Raw genomic sequence first — 12829 nt, 5'->3', positions numbered from 1 at the left:
AAATAATATTGCATCATTAAAGCCAAATGCCGGGTTAAAAAGAAAAACTCTGTACTCTTCCTTGATTGCTGATTTCGCTGTCACATATTCCACCATTCAATGGGGCAAGCAAACACTCTAATGCCTGCAGACTGTTCTACGATTGAACCAAAACTCTAAGGATCTCACCCATCTTAACCAATGCATGTCATTGGTAAAAACAAATCAATCCTAACACGTTGTGTTCTTGTGTCCCAGAGCTGGCTGCACTTGCTGCTCTGTTTGACGTCCACACGCAACCACTCGAGAAACGCCTTCCCAGAGCTTGCAGCAAAATCACCTATTTATACTCTAGTAGTTGCATAATTACTGACTTATTCTATTTGTTTGATGTATATAATGAAACGTAATTACATGTATTTGCATTCATTTGCAGTCCATTATAACAATTTTAATTTTTAAAAATCCAGAAACGAACTATAGGATGATCAGACTATACAGAGTCAGTTTGATGTAATTTTTGAACATTAACTTTATTGTAACAGTATACATTACTTATCCTGGATTAGTACTTTGTTTAATTTACTATTAATTACTATTTTATATCGATTAATTCATTTATTGGTTAACACTTTAAAATAAGTGTCTAATTCATGATGAATTACGTATGAACTAATTTATCTGCGTTTTAAAATAGGAACTCCTGATGAATACAATTCTAATTCTAGTAATTTAATTCCTTGTCTGCAATTCATCATGAATTACATATGAACAGACACTTCTTGAACACTTTAAAATAAGTGTCTGTTCATGATTATTTCATGTGTTACGAAGTGGTGCTTGTGACTTGAATTCAATAGGAATTTCATTTGAAATCTGTAGGAAATCATGTGTTGGTCACATTGGAATTACATACACTTATTTTAAGGTGTTACCACAAGCCTTTGCGGAATGTGAGAATTCTAACATTCTGAGGGTCAACTGAGATGATTTAAATTTAGAGCATGTATCAGAGACCACATTACTTCAAGTATACAGTATTATACATTTCTAAAAAGCTGCTGCTCTGCAGATTACTAAATACATAATGAGTTCATTCTGTGATCAAATATACCCACACTGACCTAGTTTGAATGTGACACAAAAGTTAAAAAATCTACTTAAATTCATTTTTCTTTAGAAATGTCCTCATAAGTGTAATTTAATGATCTCCTACTTAAGATATATACAGTTCAGTGGTAGCCACACACCGCAGGAAAATCATTTTTTAAATATCATGTATGGTCTTGATTTTATACTAAATTGTTTGACAGGTGCGCATCTTTACCTTTTTGAGAAGTGATTGGCTTATGTGAGTTACAGTGATTTTATTTTAGTTATGTTTTCTTTTTTTGTTGTAGTTATGATTTTTTTATTTTAGTTAGTTATTGGTTTAATTTTAGTTATAGTTATTATTACACTTAACTAAATACAATTTTTGTTATTATTTAGTTATTATTACAGTTAACAGAGTGGTGATGACCTTGAAATCTGTCGAGGTAAAAATAACTTGGGTAATGCCAGGCTCTACACCTCTTCACAGTACACTCCTTAGGATAGCCAACCACAAAAATGTATTGATCAGAGATTACCATTTATTAGCCAGGTCTTGCTGTACAGCCCTCCACACACTTCAATACTCACAGGCTTTCCAAGAGATCTGGAGAAAACATACCGTAGGGCCACATTTATAAAGCATTGACCTTTTTTTCCTTATTGGAAAACAACACAAAGAAGTTGTATTGTCAGATAAATCTTTCATGTGTTAATTTAACAGTCCCTATAGGCAGTTCAAATGCTTATTTTTGATTTGGTTGAAAATGCTTTATGAATATGGACCATATTGAAACAAAAACTCACATTTAAAATGTACATTTTCTATAGGCTTACTTTACCATTCCACATTCAGATAACAGCTTTGTCGTAAGATACATTTTCATTCCATACATTTTGCTATAACTCGTTATAACAAAATACTTAAAGTGTACTTTGTCCGTAAAGTATTTAAAAAACAACACATTTTCAATTTAAATAAATACTAAATTATAATAACTAATTAATAGCTATACAAGTAATATACTACATTGGACCAAGTTCATAAATGGCAAAATGAAAAAGGAACAAAAAATGTAAATAAATAAAATAAAGGGTAACACTAACAACAGTCTGATGCACTATGGTAAGCGAAACACATTAGCCTACACTAAACCATTGAACAATGTACTATCCTTATACATATTGGTCTATTTATGACCAGGGCTTATTTCACATAACTAACATCTATTGAAAACTAAACAAGCAAAACCGGAATGTCCACAGGCTTGTCTACTTCAGAATCTTCATATCAGTGTGAAGAAGTTAGTAATTCCGGGGATGTTCTTCTCCCGGCATTCATTCCATCTTCTATAAAAATGTCTTATACTGTATATCTTTTGGATCAGTAAGCGTTCTGGGTCTTGCAAAACAATTTAGAATTGTGCTTTGATGCCATGGTCTACGGTAATCTCGAGTAAACACTGCAACCATAGATACTGAAATGCTGCACTGCATCCAAAAACTCAACTCCATTGGTTAGGGGCTTTAGTGAAATACATTTTGATTGGTTTGCCATGTCTGAAGTTTGTCACACAGATATTTCACTATTTCACTATTATTATTATTATTATTATTATTATTATTTATTTCTTAGCAGACACCCTTATCCAGGGCGACTTACAATTGTTACAAGATATCACATTATTTTTACATACAATTACATTATTTTTTACACATTATTTTTTACATACAATTACCCATTTATACAGTTGGGTTTTTTTTACTGGCGCAATCTAGGTAAAGTACCTTGCTCAAGGGTACAGCAACAGTGTCCCCCACCTGGGATTGAACCCACGACCTTCCGGTCAAGAGTCCAGAGCCCTAACCACTACTCCACACTGCTGCCCTCTACAGTAAATGTTTTGCTTGTTTATAAACATTTTGGGGCGATTCAGTGTGCTGTTAGGTAATTCTTTGTAATTGTAGAACGCATTATGGTCGTTGAATCGCTCGACAGAAAAAAAAAAAGGAAAAGTAACTAAAAAATGAAATAAAAATATCGATCTTGAACTACAGACCGGACTTACTGTTTGTTTGATTGTCTGAACTCTGACTTAGGTTTTTATGCTAATTTGAAAAACAATAACACACTTGTCACCGCGTGGTAAGCAATACCATCATCGATCGAAATTATAATGGGCCGTCTGCAAAGAGTTAAAGTGTTACCATTTATTTAATATAGCGTCGACAAGGCTGTTTACCCTTCTTTGAATAAAGATAACATGCTGTTCCCCCTCCACTAACAAGGGGGCAGCAGTAGTTTTAGTAGCTATTTGAATTACAATTGGCAGGTCACTCATGATCTCTGCATCGTCTCTTTGGTTCACAGCCTCAGCCAGCCTCCTGCAGCAACTTTTCAGAGCTGCGCTGGGCTGTGCTGGATCTGCACAGATTTCAGCAGGTGGAGCTTAGTGACGTCACGCAGCAGCCCTCAAAGAACGTGCATCTGTGCAGAACTGCGCTACAAGAACACAATCATAGCTTCTCAAATATGTGCAGAGATGTTGTGCAATACTTCCCTATACATGACCGCAGAGAGCGGTTTATATACCAGTACACCAAGGGGTGGAGAGCATCAGTGGAGTTATCTAAAGCACCTGGGTATAAATGGGAGGCACTGTATTTATCTGTGTGTGTCATCAGTAGAATCATAAAATCAGTCCTTGGAATAATGCACTTTGTTAAACAATTTAAAGAATAGCAGTGGTGTGATAAATACCAGTAGTGTAGGTAGACAAATGTCTACTTGGCAATGTAAGCCTTGCAACTGAAATAGATTGATGGGTATGCACTACCTACTGACAAGCAAGTTGTGAACCTGTGCGCCCCAATTTCTGTATGTATTGTAATGTGTTCTGTATGTATCGTATGTGTTGTGCATGGTTTCGTTCAGGGGCCCCGTCCTGCTCTGTTTGTCCCTGAAATCTCCTTCGAGCTGCTAGTGAAGCGGCAGGTGAAGAGGCTGGAGGAGCCGAGCCTGCGCTGTGTGGAGCTGGTGCACGAGGAGATGCAGAGGATCATCCAGCACTGCAGCAACTACAGCACGCAGGTACAGAGGGGCGGAGGGGCAGGGAACTGGGATTAGAATCTCATCTCCAGCATGCTAGCCTCAAACGCGGTCCTCAAGTACACGCAGCTGTCCAGTATGTGTTGCAGTCTGATGATGATCACAGATTCTAGAGCAATCGCTGCAGCTACACTCTATGTGAAGTCGCAGAAACTGTCTGTCTGTAAGCGTTGTCTTGGTTGAAACAAAAACATAGCCCCTTTTGAGTATTTGAGGACCAGGTTTGAAAGTCACTGCCCTTGACTTTGCCCAAGTTTCTCACCTTCAGTTTCATGACTTTTCACTGAAGAACAGCAACAGAACAGATCAGACCAGCAGGCAGTTTTGTTGTTTATTTGTTTTATTTATTTATTTATTTATTTGTTATTATGTAACTTAACTCAATCGCAATACATATCTGCATGTGCTTGAAATAAAGGGGTGATTTTTTTATTTACTAAACAGTCTAAACTATTTGTGTGCATGTTCTCCTGGGTCCAGGCAAACAACCACAGAGGCTGCCAGTAACACAACATGCTGCGCTGCTGTGTACAATCACAGGGAAAAAAATAACATTAAATGAAATCCTGTTCACCATTTTTTTTAACTGTTTACACTAATTAAACATTCTTATTAAAGATTAAAATGTTCTAAAACAGTTTATAATGTTAAAACACATTGCAAAGAGATTTACGGCACAGCAAGAGTTGTAAGGCTGAGTAACTGAAACTGAACAGTTGTAGCACTCTGTGTGACTGGTGATTATCTACTGATAATTCAAAGGGAAGTAGGGCAACACTGGAGTTACCTAAAGCACACGGGTATAAATGGGAGGCAATTAAAGGATAACTGTCTATTTACACTACTGGCATTGTGACAAATACCAGTAGTATAGATAGACAATGGATGCCTGGAAATGTTCGCCTTGCAGTAGGAAATCTAGCATAGATGGGTGTGCGCTACCTTTTACAAGTATTGCAACAGATGAATGAATGCAGAAGTCTAGGGAATTTTGTTTGTCCCTTAAACCCCATTCATATCTATTGCTAACTTAATGCCTTGATATCCGTGATAGATACAGTCCCATCTCCAAATTACACAGCAGCAGCAGCAGTGGTGCACATGTTTAATAGAGATGCCTCTGTCTTGTTCAGGAGCTGCTGAGATTTCCGAAGCTCCACGATGCTATAGTGGAAGTTGTTACATCACTCCTGCGGAAGAGGTTACCAGTTACCAATGAAATGGTAGGTCTGTCACCTCCATTCAGTTACCAATGAAATGGTAGGTCTGTCACCTCCATTCAGTTACCAATGAAATGGTAGGTCTGTCACCTCCATTCAGTTGAATACTCGTCAACCATTGGGATCTAGGATTTAAATGAATTTAAATGAATCCAAGATAGAGGAGATCTGTGAAATAAAAAATGCTCCATGAAATATGAAAAACGTATTCTCTGCTGAATCTATCCACACATGTAGAAAGAACACAAAAATACTTTTATGACTTTAAAAAACAAAAACATTAAAACCATGTTTATTTTGTCTCTTTTCACATGATACAAGGATGCCACTGACATGATAACCCAAACAATTATTTGAGATTAGAAAGGAAACTTTTTGTCAACTGAAGCCAATGTATTTCCGTAGGTGCATAACTTGGTGGCTATTGAACTGGCCTACATCAACACCAAACACCCAGACTTTGCAGATGCCTGTGGGCTTATGAACAGCAACATAGAGGTGAGTCTTATTTCAGGTCAAGCTAAGACCTGTAAGATACTAAGTCACATTTCAACTAGTGCCTTCTTCAGCGTACACCTGTTTGAGATGGTGCCTTTACACAATTGTGGGCACTACCTAAAGCCCTTTGTTTTCTTTCTTTTTTTTTTTTTTTAAGTGAGTGTAGGGTGCTTGGACTGAAATGATCCAGGAAGTGCAACTCAAAGAGGCATAGAAACGGAGAACTTCCTTTAGTGTAATGTACAGCTGTGGCCAAAAGTTTAGCATCACCTAGAATTTTAGGATGGAGACAACAAACTGTATGAACATAATTTTAGATATTTTATTTAACATGTAATCAAAGAAACTACAAAATGATATCGCAGAAGTATACTACAAGCCCTCGCAGTAGTACAGTTTTTCGTTTTAGATTTCTAAATTTCTAAATTGTCAGTTTTTCATTAAGTATATGGAAAACTGCAAAGTGATTAATGTAACATTACGCAGGTTTCATTAGTTAATTCTATAGGGTGATGCAAAACCTGCCCATAGTTGTAGTACCAGATTATCATATTTAAAAATAAATAAATAAAATGTATGTGTGCAACAACATAGTTCTTTAAAACTGCACATTTGAGACGCCTGAAGCTAATGGAAATGCAAAACAGGTGGGATTTATGGAATCCTTTGGTAGCTACAATGACTGCCAAGTTCTGATTAATTTACCTTGCAAACAGTCATTGTTGTTCCTTGTGTATTTGAAATAACATTACTGATCATCTTTATATGTTCCAGGAGCAAAGGCGTAACAGAATGAGGGAGCTGCCACCCTCTGTACCTCGTGATAAGGTGTGGGGGAAATTACTGTTCACAATATCTTTTTGTTTCCTATTTCATTCAATTCAAATCTATTCTTCCTATTTAAAAATAAAAACGGGCGGGGGTGGGGGGGGAGAATCCTGGAATGGCTCACACTGCTGCACAGTGGTAGTTTTCAATGATCCCCTGTAGTCAGCTGCTAATTTCTTCTGACCTCAGTCTCTCGCCTCCTTCTAGTCCTCCAAAGTTCCTGGCGGGCTCCCTCCTGCCCCTCTGGAGCCCTCCACTGCTGCTGCCGCTGAGGCCGAGGGCACCAAGGTCTGTCATCCGCCATGACGTGGCGGGAGCATGCTGTGTGGATCTTGTATGATCTACTGGATAGCTCACATTTTTGTTTCTGCTTGCACTGCTTGTTTCCTCTTAACTTTCCATCTTTTATTATTCTTCTCAATAATTCCCTGCAAATCTCCTCCCAAAGGCATTTTCTTTTCTCTTTCTGTTTTGGTAATCTTCTCAGAAACTTGTATATCTTACACCAAAAATAGGCGTAATTACCCTAAAATAATTACAGAACATTCCTTGATACTTTTGCTGCCCTTTATCTACTGCATATTGTTGCAGATTTATTTTAAAAAACCATCAGCAAAGAATCCAGTCGTAGTAAGAGAAGAACTAGATACCCATCACTACAACTGTCTTCAAAGAACATTTTTTTTTTGCCTTTTGAATATTAGATTATTTTGCACATCGTATTTCTGTCTAAATTTAAAGTGCTTAAGAGGGACTTTAATTCAATCCGAAGTATGACAGTGAATGCAAGACGCAGATGCCCATGGTAAAACAGTTTGAGACCCAGGACAAAGTGGACATATTTTGGATACAAAATATCAAAACCAGTATGATTGCTTAAAAAAAAAAAAGGGAAGCCTGGGTTCAAATCGGGTTCAGGTAATTGAGTTGAGTATGCTTAGCCACAAGTGGAAGCACAATTCTGCACACAACGCTGCTGTTATCATGCGCTGCTTGAGCGAGGCCCAAGATGGTATCGGTGCAATTGTCAGGATTGAATGTGCGCTTGCAAAGTGACATTGTTCCTGATCTCTCGTGAGAACTAAATTTAGTAAGCACACAATCATAATTATAAAAATCAATACTTGGTACACAGTAATCTGCAACAGTAAGCCAGTGGGTGTTTTCTTATGCTTCAAATCGAAGCTGGAGGGGGGAGGTGTAGTAATCCCCATGATACCACGTGACAGCAGCTGTGACTTTCCCTGCTCATTTTGCTTCTGCCCCCTCCTCTCCCATAATGCACCCTGAGTGACTGAGCACTCCTCATCCATCTCTTCCAGGGAGCCCCAGGCGATGGCACCCAGGACGCAGGCACCGGAGGCTGGAGAGGAATGGTGAAAGCGTCCAAATCCGAAGATGGCGCTTACGAAGAGAAGACCAAGTACATGACTTCACTCCCGGCCAGCCCCCAGAAGGGCCATGCCATAAACCTGCTGGATGTGGTAGGTACTTTTCATGAATCTCTCAGCTCTCAGTATATGAAATAGATATAGAATATGTGTGTGTGTGTGTGTGTGTATATATATGAAATAATTCCTTTAATCTTACCTGTCGTACGTTTACTTTCGCTGTGTGGGTGCACATTGCATCTGGCACTAAAAACAGTACTTGCTGTACATGCTCTTTCTAGTTTATGATCCTGTGAAGCAGCTGTAGGTTTCTGCAGGGCAGTGGGCAGCTCCCCCAATTAACCCCTTGTGTTCTGCACTCCTCAGCCAGTGCCAGTGGCCAGGAAACTGTCAGCCAGGGAGCAGCGTGACTGCGAAGTCATCGAGCGGCTCATCAAGTCCTATTTCTTAATCGTCAGGAAGAATATTCAGGACAGGTAACTCTTTAAAAAGTACTATGCTATTATATGATCACATTTTCTGTTCACAGACTTTTTAACTAGTCTTTCTCATTGCGTTCAGTTTTGATGTAATTAAGTTATCATAAACCAGTATTTCTAAACTGGTACTTTTATTATAAAAATCAGTTCAGGGCTTCAGTGTTACTTAAATGCTCTTAGCTTCAATAAATGTATATATGAAACCTCACAGAATGCACCAGTACAATGTTATCAATTGCTTTATGCAATGCAATTCACACACGTGCAGCAATCAATGTACAACTATTTCCAGTCCTAGGTTCAATATGCACATAGGTATATTTCACACAAAATACAAAAAAAAAAAAACTTACTCTGTTCTGAATTCAGCTTCAATTGGTAACCGTAGCTCATTAATTGCACAATATATATCATATTTTGCAATTAAATCAGTCCTTATATACCATCTTCACTGATGCAATTAACTTTTGTAATTACCAACTGTAGAAAGAGAATATGGGGTAAAATCCTCCACATGTCTGATTTGAACACAGCAGACTTCTAATGAAAGAAAAAGTTCAGACCATTACAAGTTTAAGCTACTTGCAAGCTCCAGTGCAAAACCTTGTATCCAGTATGTGTTAAAGTGTTCATAAAGGGACAGGTGCATAATTAAAGGAGCACTAAATGCACATGGAATAAATGCGAGGCTAACACTCACTTATAACAAACTAGAAAAGGTTTTACCCTTTGTAATACAGAACACCTACTAATGTATTGGTTTCTTGATATAATAACATTTTCATAGGGGTCCATTGATTTGAGTCACATTAATACCAGGGGCTTTGGTGTGGTCTCCACCCCCACTTAATTGTCAAAATCTCCAAATGAAGAAATGACCTGGTTATGCATGTGGCAGTCATTGACCTTGAATTGATGGGAATAGACACATAGGCAGAGAAAGGGTAATCCACTGAAGTTGGAAAATAAAAAGAGACTTTTTATATGATGTACCAGCACAATCTAGTGTACTGCAGTTTAGTGCCAGCAAACAAAGACACTTAATCCAAAGTGGCGATCGCTAGGTGGTGCCGGCTGTTACTTCTTTAAACGAATGAATGTCTTTGTGCCCTGCTCTTGTCATGCAGCGTCCCGAAGGCTGTGATGCACTTCCTGGTGAACAACGTGAAGGACAACCTGCAGAGCGAGCTGGTGGGGCAGCTTTACAAGTCCCTGCTGCTGGAGGACCTGCTAACAGAGTCTGAGGACATGGCCCAGCGACGCAACGAGGCCGCCGACATGTTGAAGGTACTGCGTGGGGACAGAGCGGCAGAGAACTTGTATTCACACAGACCCATTGCTTTACAAGCTGTGTGTGACAGGGTAGCGTCATGGCCCAAGCCGTTACCAGCAGGAAGCAGGAGACACAAAACTGCAGTTTATTTAATAAAACAACCACAAAAAACAGGAACAAATAAACACTCCTCCACCAGACAAAGGATTTCTCCTTCCTTTTATACATGTGGCCACTCCCTAATTAGCATCAATTACCTAACTGGGGAATGGCCACACCTGTGATTGCTGGCAGGGACAGATTTAACCCCACCCCTGCCAACCTTACATTCCTACACACACACTATTTACAGTTGTGTTCTATAGACATACTGCAAGAAAACGTTTTGATGAAGTCTTTCAGTTTCTAGTCTACATTTGTTTGTCGAATGGTTTGTAAACGTTTACAAATTTCAACTGGAAATCTTATCCAATGCCTTCAGGTGAAGACAGTGTGAAAAGTCCTCTAGTATAAACGTTTGTCCTTTTCATTTATTTAGTTTATTTTAGTATCTCAAAATTTAGCACCAGTAAGTGTTTTATAGTTCTGGATAAAGCTGCATTCTATGATTCTCTGAAGAACTTTCCATTACAGATGGTGTCCAGTAGAAATGAACCTTTTCACTTGCTTTTGAAACTCTGATCCTTCACGTTTCCTTCATTAAGCACAAACCATTCGATCTGATCTGATTATGCAACCTTTGTTTTGGACTGTTGTTGGCATCAATTTAAACACCTCACCACATTGAATGGTGGTCCTGTTCCCTGTCTATTGATGGTGTTCTGGCAGGTGTTTCTAATATGCAACCTGTGTGTGTGTGTAATGTGTAAATGCCTTCTCTCCTCTTGTTTCAGGCCCTACAAAGAGCTAGTCAGGTTATTGCTGAAATCCGTGAGACGCACCTGTGGTGAGTGAGGACTCCCCGCATTATCTGAGTCCCAGCTGTCAAAGACGCTAGTGACTTGAATGCTCCAGACTTGAAAATGCACTGTTGTCTAATCGTGTACCGGGCTGAATTTTATTTATGGACTCTCAGCTACATGAATGGGATTCACGTATCATCTATGTAACAACCTTACTATCAATCAAGAACTTTCACATTTCAGTATATATACAGAACAAATACAAGGCTTATTGTAGTGTGGCTTACAAATGAATAATGTGGTTTCCATATGTAATGCAACATTAAAACAAACAAAAAAAAAAAAGTGAAAATATGAAAGTGTTCTGTGTGGTTTTCTTGAGCAATTTGTATTTGGCTGGGGTTTAATTATCCCTGTGGAGGGTTTTTAAAGAGGTATCGCTCAGGAAAAAAGTCCATAAATGTTGTATTTCCATTCACTATACAGGTCTCGTGTTCTATAAACTTTATTTAAAAAAAAAAAAAAAAAAAAAAAAAAAGATTCCTGATACAATACTCGGCTTGCGTGCCTTACTTTCAGAAAGTCTGTTGAACTGAATTATTTTGATCTTGCATCAAATATACATGCGATATTTGTTATTTCACTTGGAGAGTTAAATTCTCTCTGTCCTTTCAACACCTTCTTTCCTGTCATTTAATATTATATACAGTCACAAATCAAGGAAAACAAATCGATTCCAGCCATCAGAGACTTAAGAAATGCAAAGATGCCAAATGTTACGATTTGGCCATAGCAGCTACTATTTTTTTATTATTTATTTATTTATTTTAATTTAGTCGTTGCCAATTATTTTTCTCCCAATTTGGAATGGCCAATTATTTTTAGGCTCAGCTCACCGCTACCACCCCTGCGCTGACTCGGGAGGGCGAAGACGAACACATGCTGTCCTCCGAAGTGTGTGCCGTCAGCCGACCGCTTTTTTTCACTCTGCGGACTCACCATGCAGCCACCCAAGAGCTACAGCGTCAGAGGACAACGCTGCTCTCGGGCACCTTACAGGCAAGCCCGCAGGCGCCCGGCCAGACTACAGGGGTCGCAGGTGCGCGATGAGCCGAGGACCCTAATCTAATTACAACAATACACCGTCATATATCAAACATACAGTCCTTGATCAACAGCATGCACAATACATAATAAACCATGGCTCTATCGCCAATAGAATAACAATCACAATAACCGGCAATTCAATATTACAGTGAGGGTCTGACCCTCACAAAACTCTTACTTAAATGAAATGTCAAAGAAACTTAAGCAACAGTCCAATTTATTTGCATTTGGATTTGGAAAATCCACATCTGGCCAGCTCCATGAAAACAAAAATGTAACTGAAGATGATGATGATGAGGAGTTAACAGAGTGTTAGTATTTTAGCTAGCTTGTCTATGACAGTAACTGAAAAATAAAGAAATGTGTTCTCTTCCCTGGATTTTTTATATAGTTATCTTCCCTGGCATGTGATTAATATAGTTCTATTTCCTGGCATTTTATGTACTGTATATACTTCACTCACTGGCCTTTTATGCACACAGAATATAGTTCCCTGGGATTGTATGTACAGTGCCTATAGAAAGTCTACACCCCCTTTCAAAATGTTCACCTTTTGTTGACTTATAGCCTGGAATTAAAATAGTTTTTTTTCTTCCATTTATCTACACATCCTACCCCACAACTTCCAAGTGAAAGCTAATACTGGGACAGAAGTTCATCTTAGGGCATGACAACAACCCAAAGCACACAGCCAAAGCTACACTGGAGTGGCTAAGGAACAAAAAGGTAAATGTCCTTGAGTGGCCCAGTCAGAGCCCTGACCTGAATCCAATCGAAAATTTGTGGCATGACTTGAAGACTGCTGTCCATCAATGCTCCCCAAGGAACTTGACAGAGCTTGAACAGTTTTGTAAAGAAGAATAGTCAAATATTGCCAAATCTAGGTGTGCAAAGTTGGTAGAGACCTATTCCAACAGACTCACAGCTGTAATTGCTGCCAAAGGTGCTTCC

General features: G+C 38.7%; 1 protein-coding gene across 4 annotated transcripts in view; it reads left to right on the top strand.

Moving 5' to 3' along the window:
* LOC117419839 (dynamin-1-like protein) overlaps positions 1-11136 on the top strand; it is a 30631-nt gene extending 19495 nt beyond the window's left edge. The window contains exons 12-20 of one of the 4 annotated variants that reach the window (XM_034033103.3): positions 4007-4162; positions 5314-5403; positions 5806-5898; positions 6673-6726; positions 6934-7014; positions 8049-8210; positions 8484-8593; positions 9724-9883; positions 10763-11136. In XM_034033103.3, coding sequence (XP_033888994.1) covers positions 4007-4162; positions 5314-5403; positions 5806-5898; positions 6673-6726; positions 6934-7014; positions 8049-8210; positions 8484-8593; positions 9724-9883; positions 10763-10819 — 963 coding nt within the window. In that variant the 3' untranslated portion in view covers positions 10820-11136. The remainder of the gene's footprint in view (positions 1-4006; positions 4163-5313; positions 5404-5805; positions 5899-6672; positions 6727-6933; positions 7015-8048; positions 8211-8483; positions 8594-9723; positions 9884-10762) is intronic. The other 3 variants (XM_034033104.3, XM_034033105.3, XM_034033106.3) reach the window with 3 other exon arrangements.
* The last annotated feature ends 1693 nt before the right edge of the window (positions 11137-12829 follow it).

Source organism: Acipenser ruthenus, chromosome 14 (genome assembly GCF_902713425.1).
Source record: "Acipenser ruthenus chromosome 14, fAciRut3.2 maternal haplotype, whole genome shotgun sequence".
NCBI lineage: Eukaryota > Metazoa > Chordata > Actinopteri > Acipenseriformes > Acipenseridae > Acipenser > Acipenser ruthenus.
The sequence above is the reverse complement of the archived record's forward strand: the minus strand, read 5'-3'. Positions and strand labels throughout refer to the sequence as shown.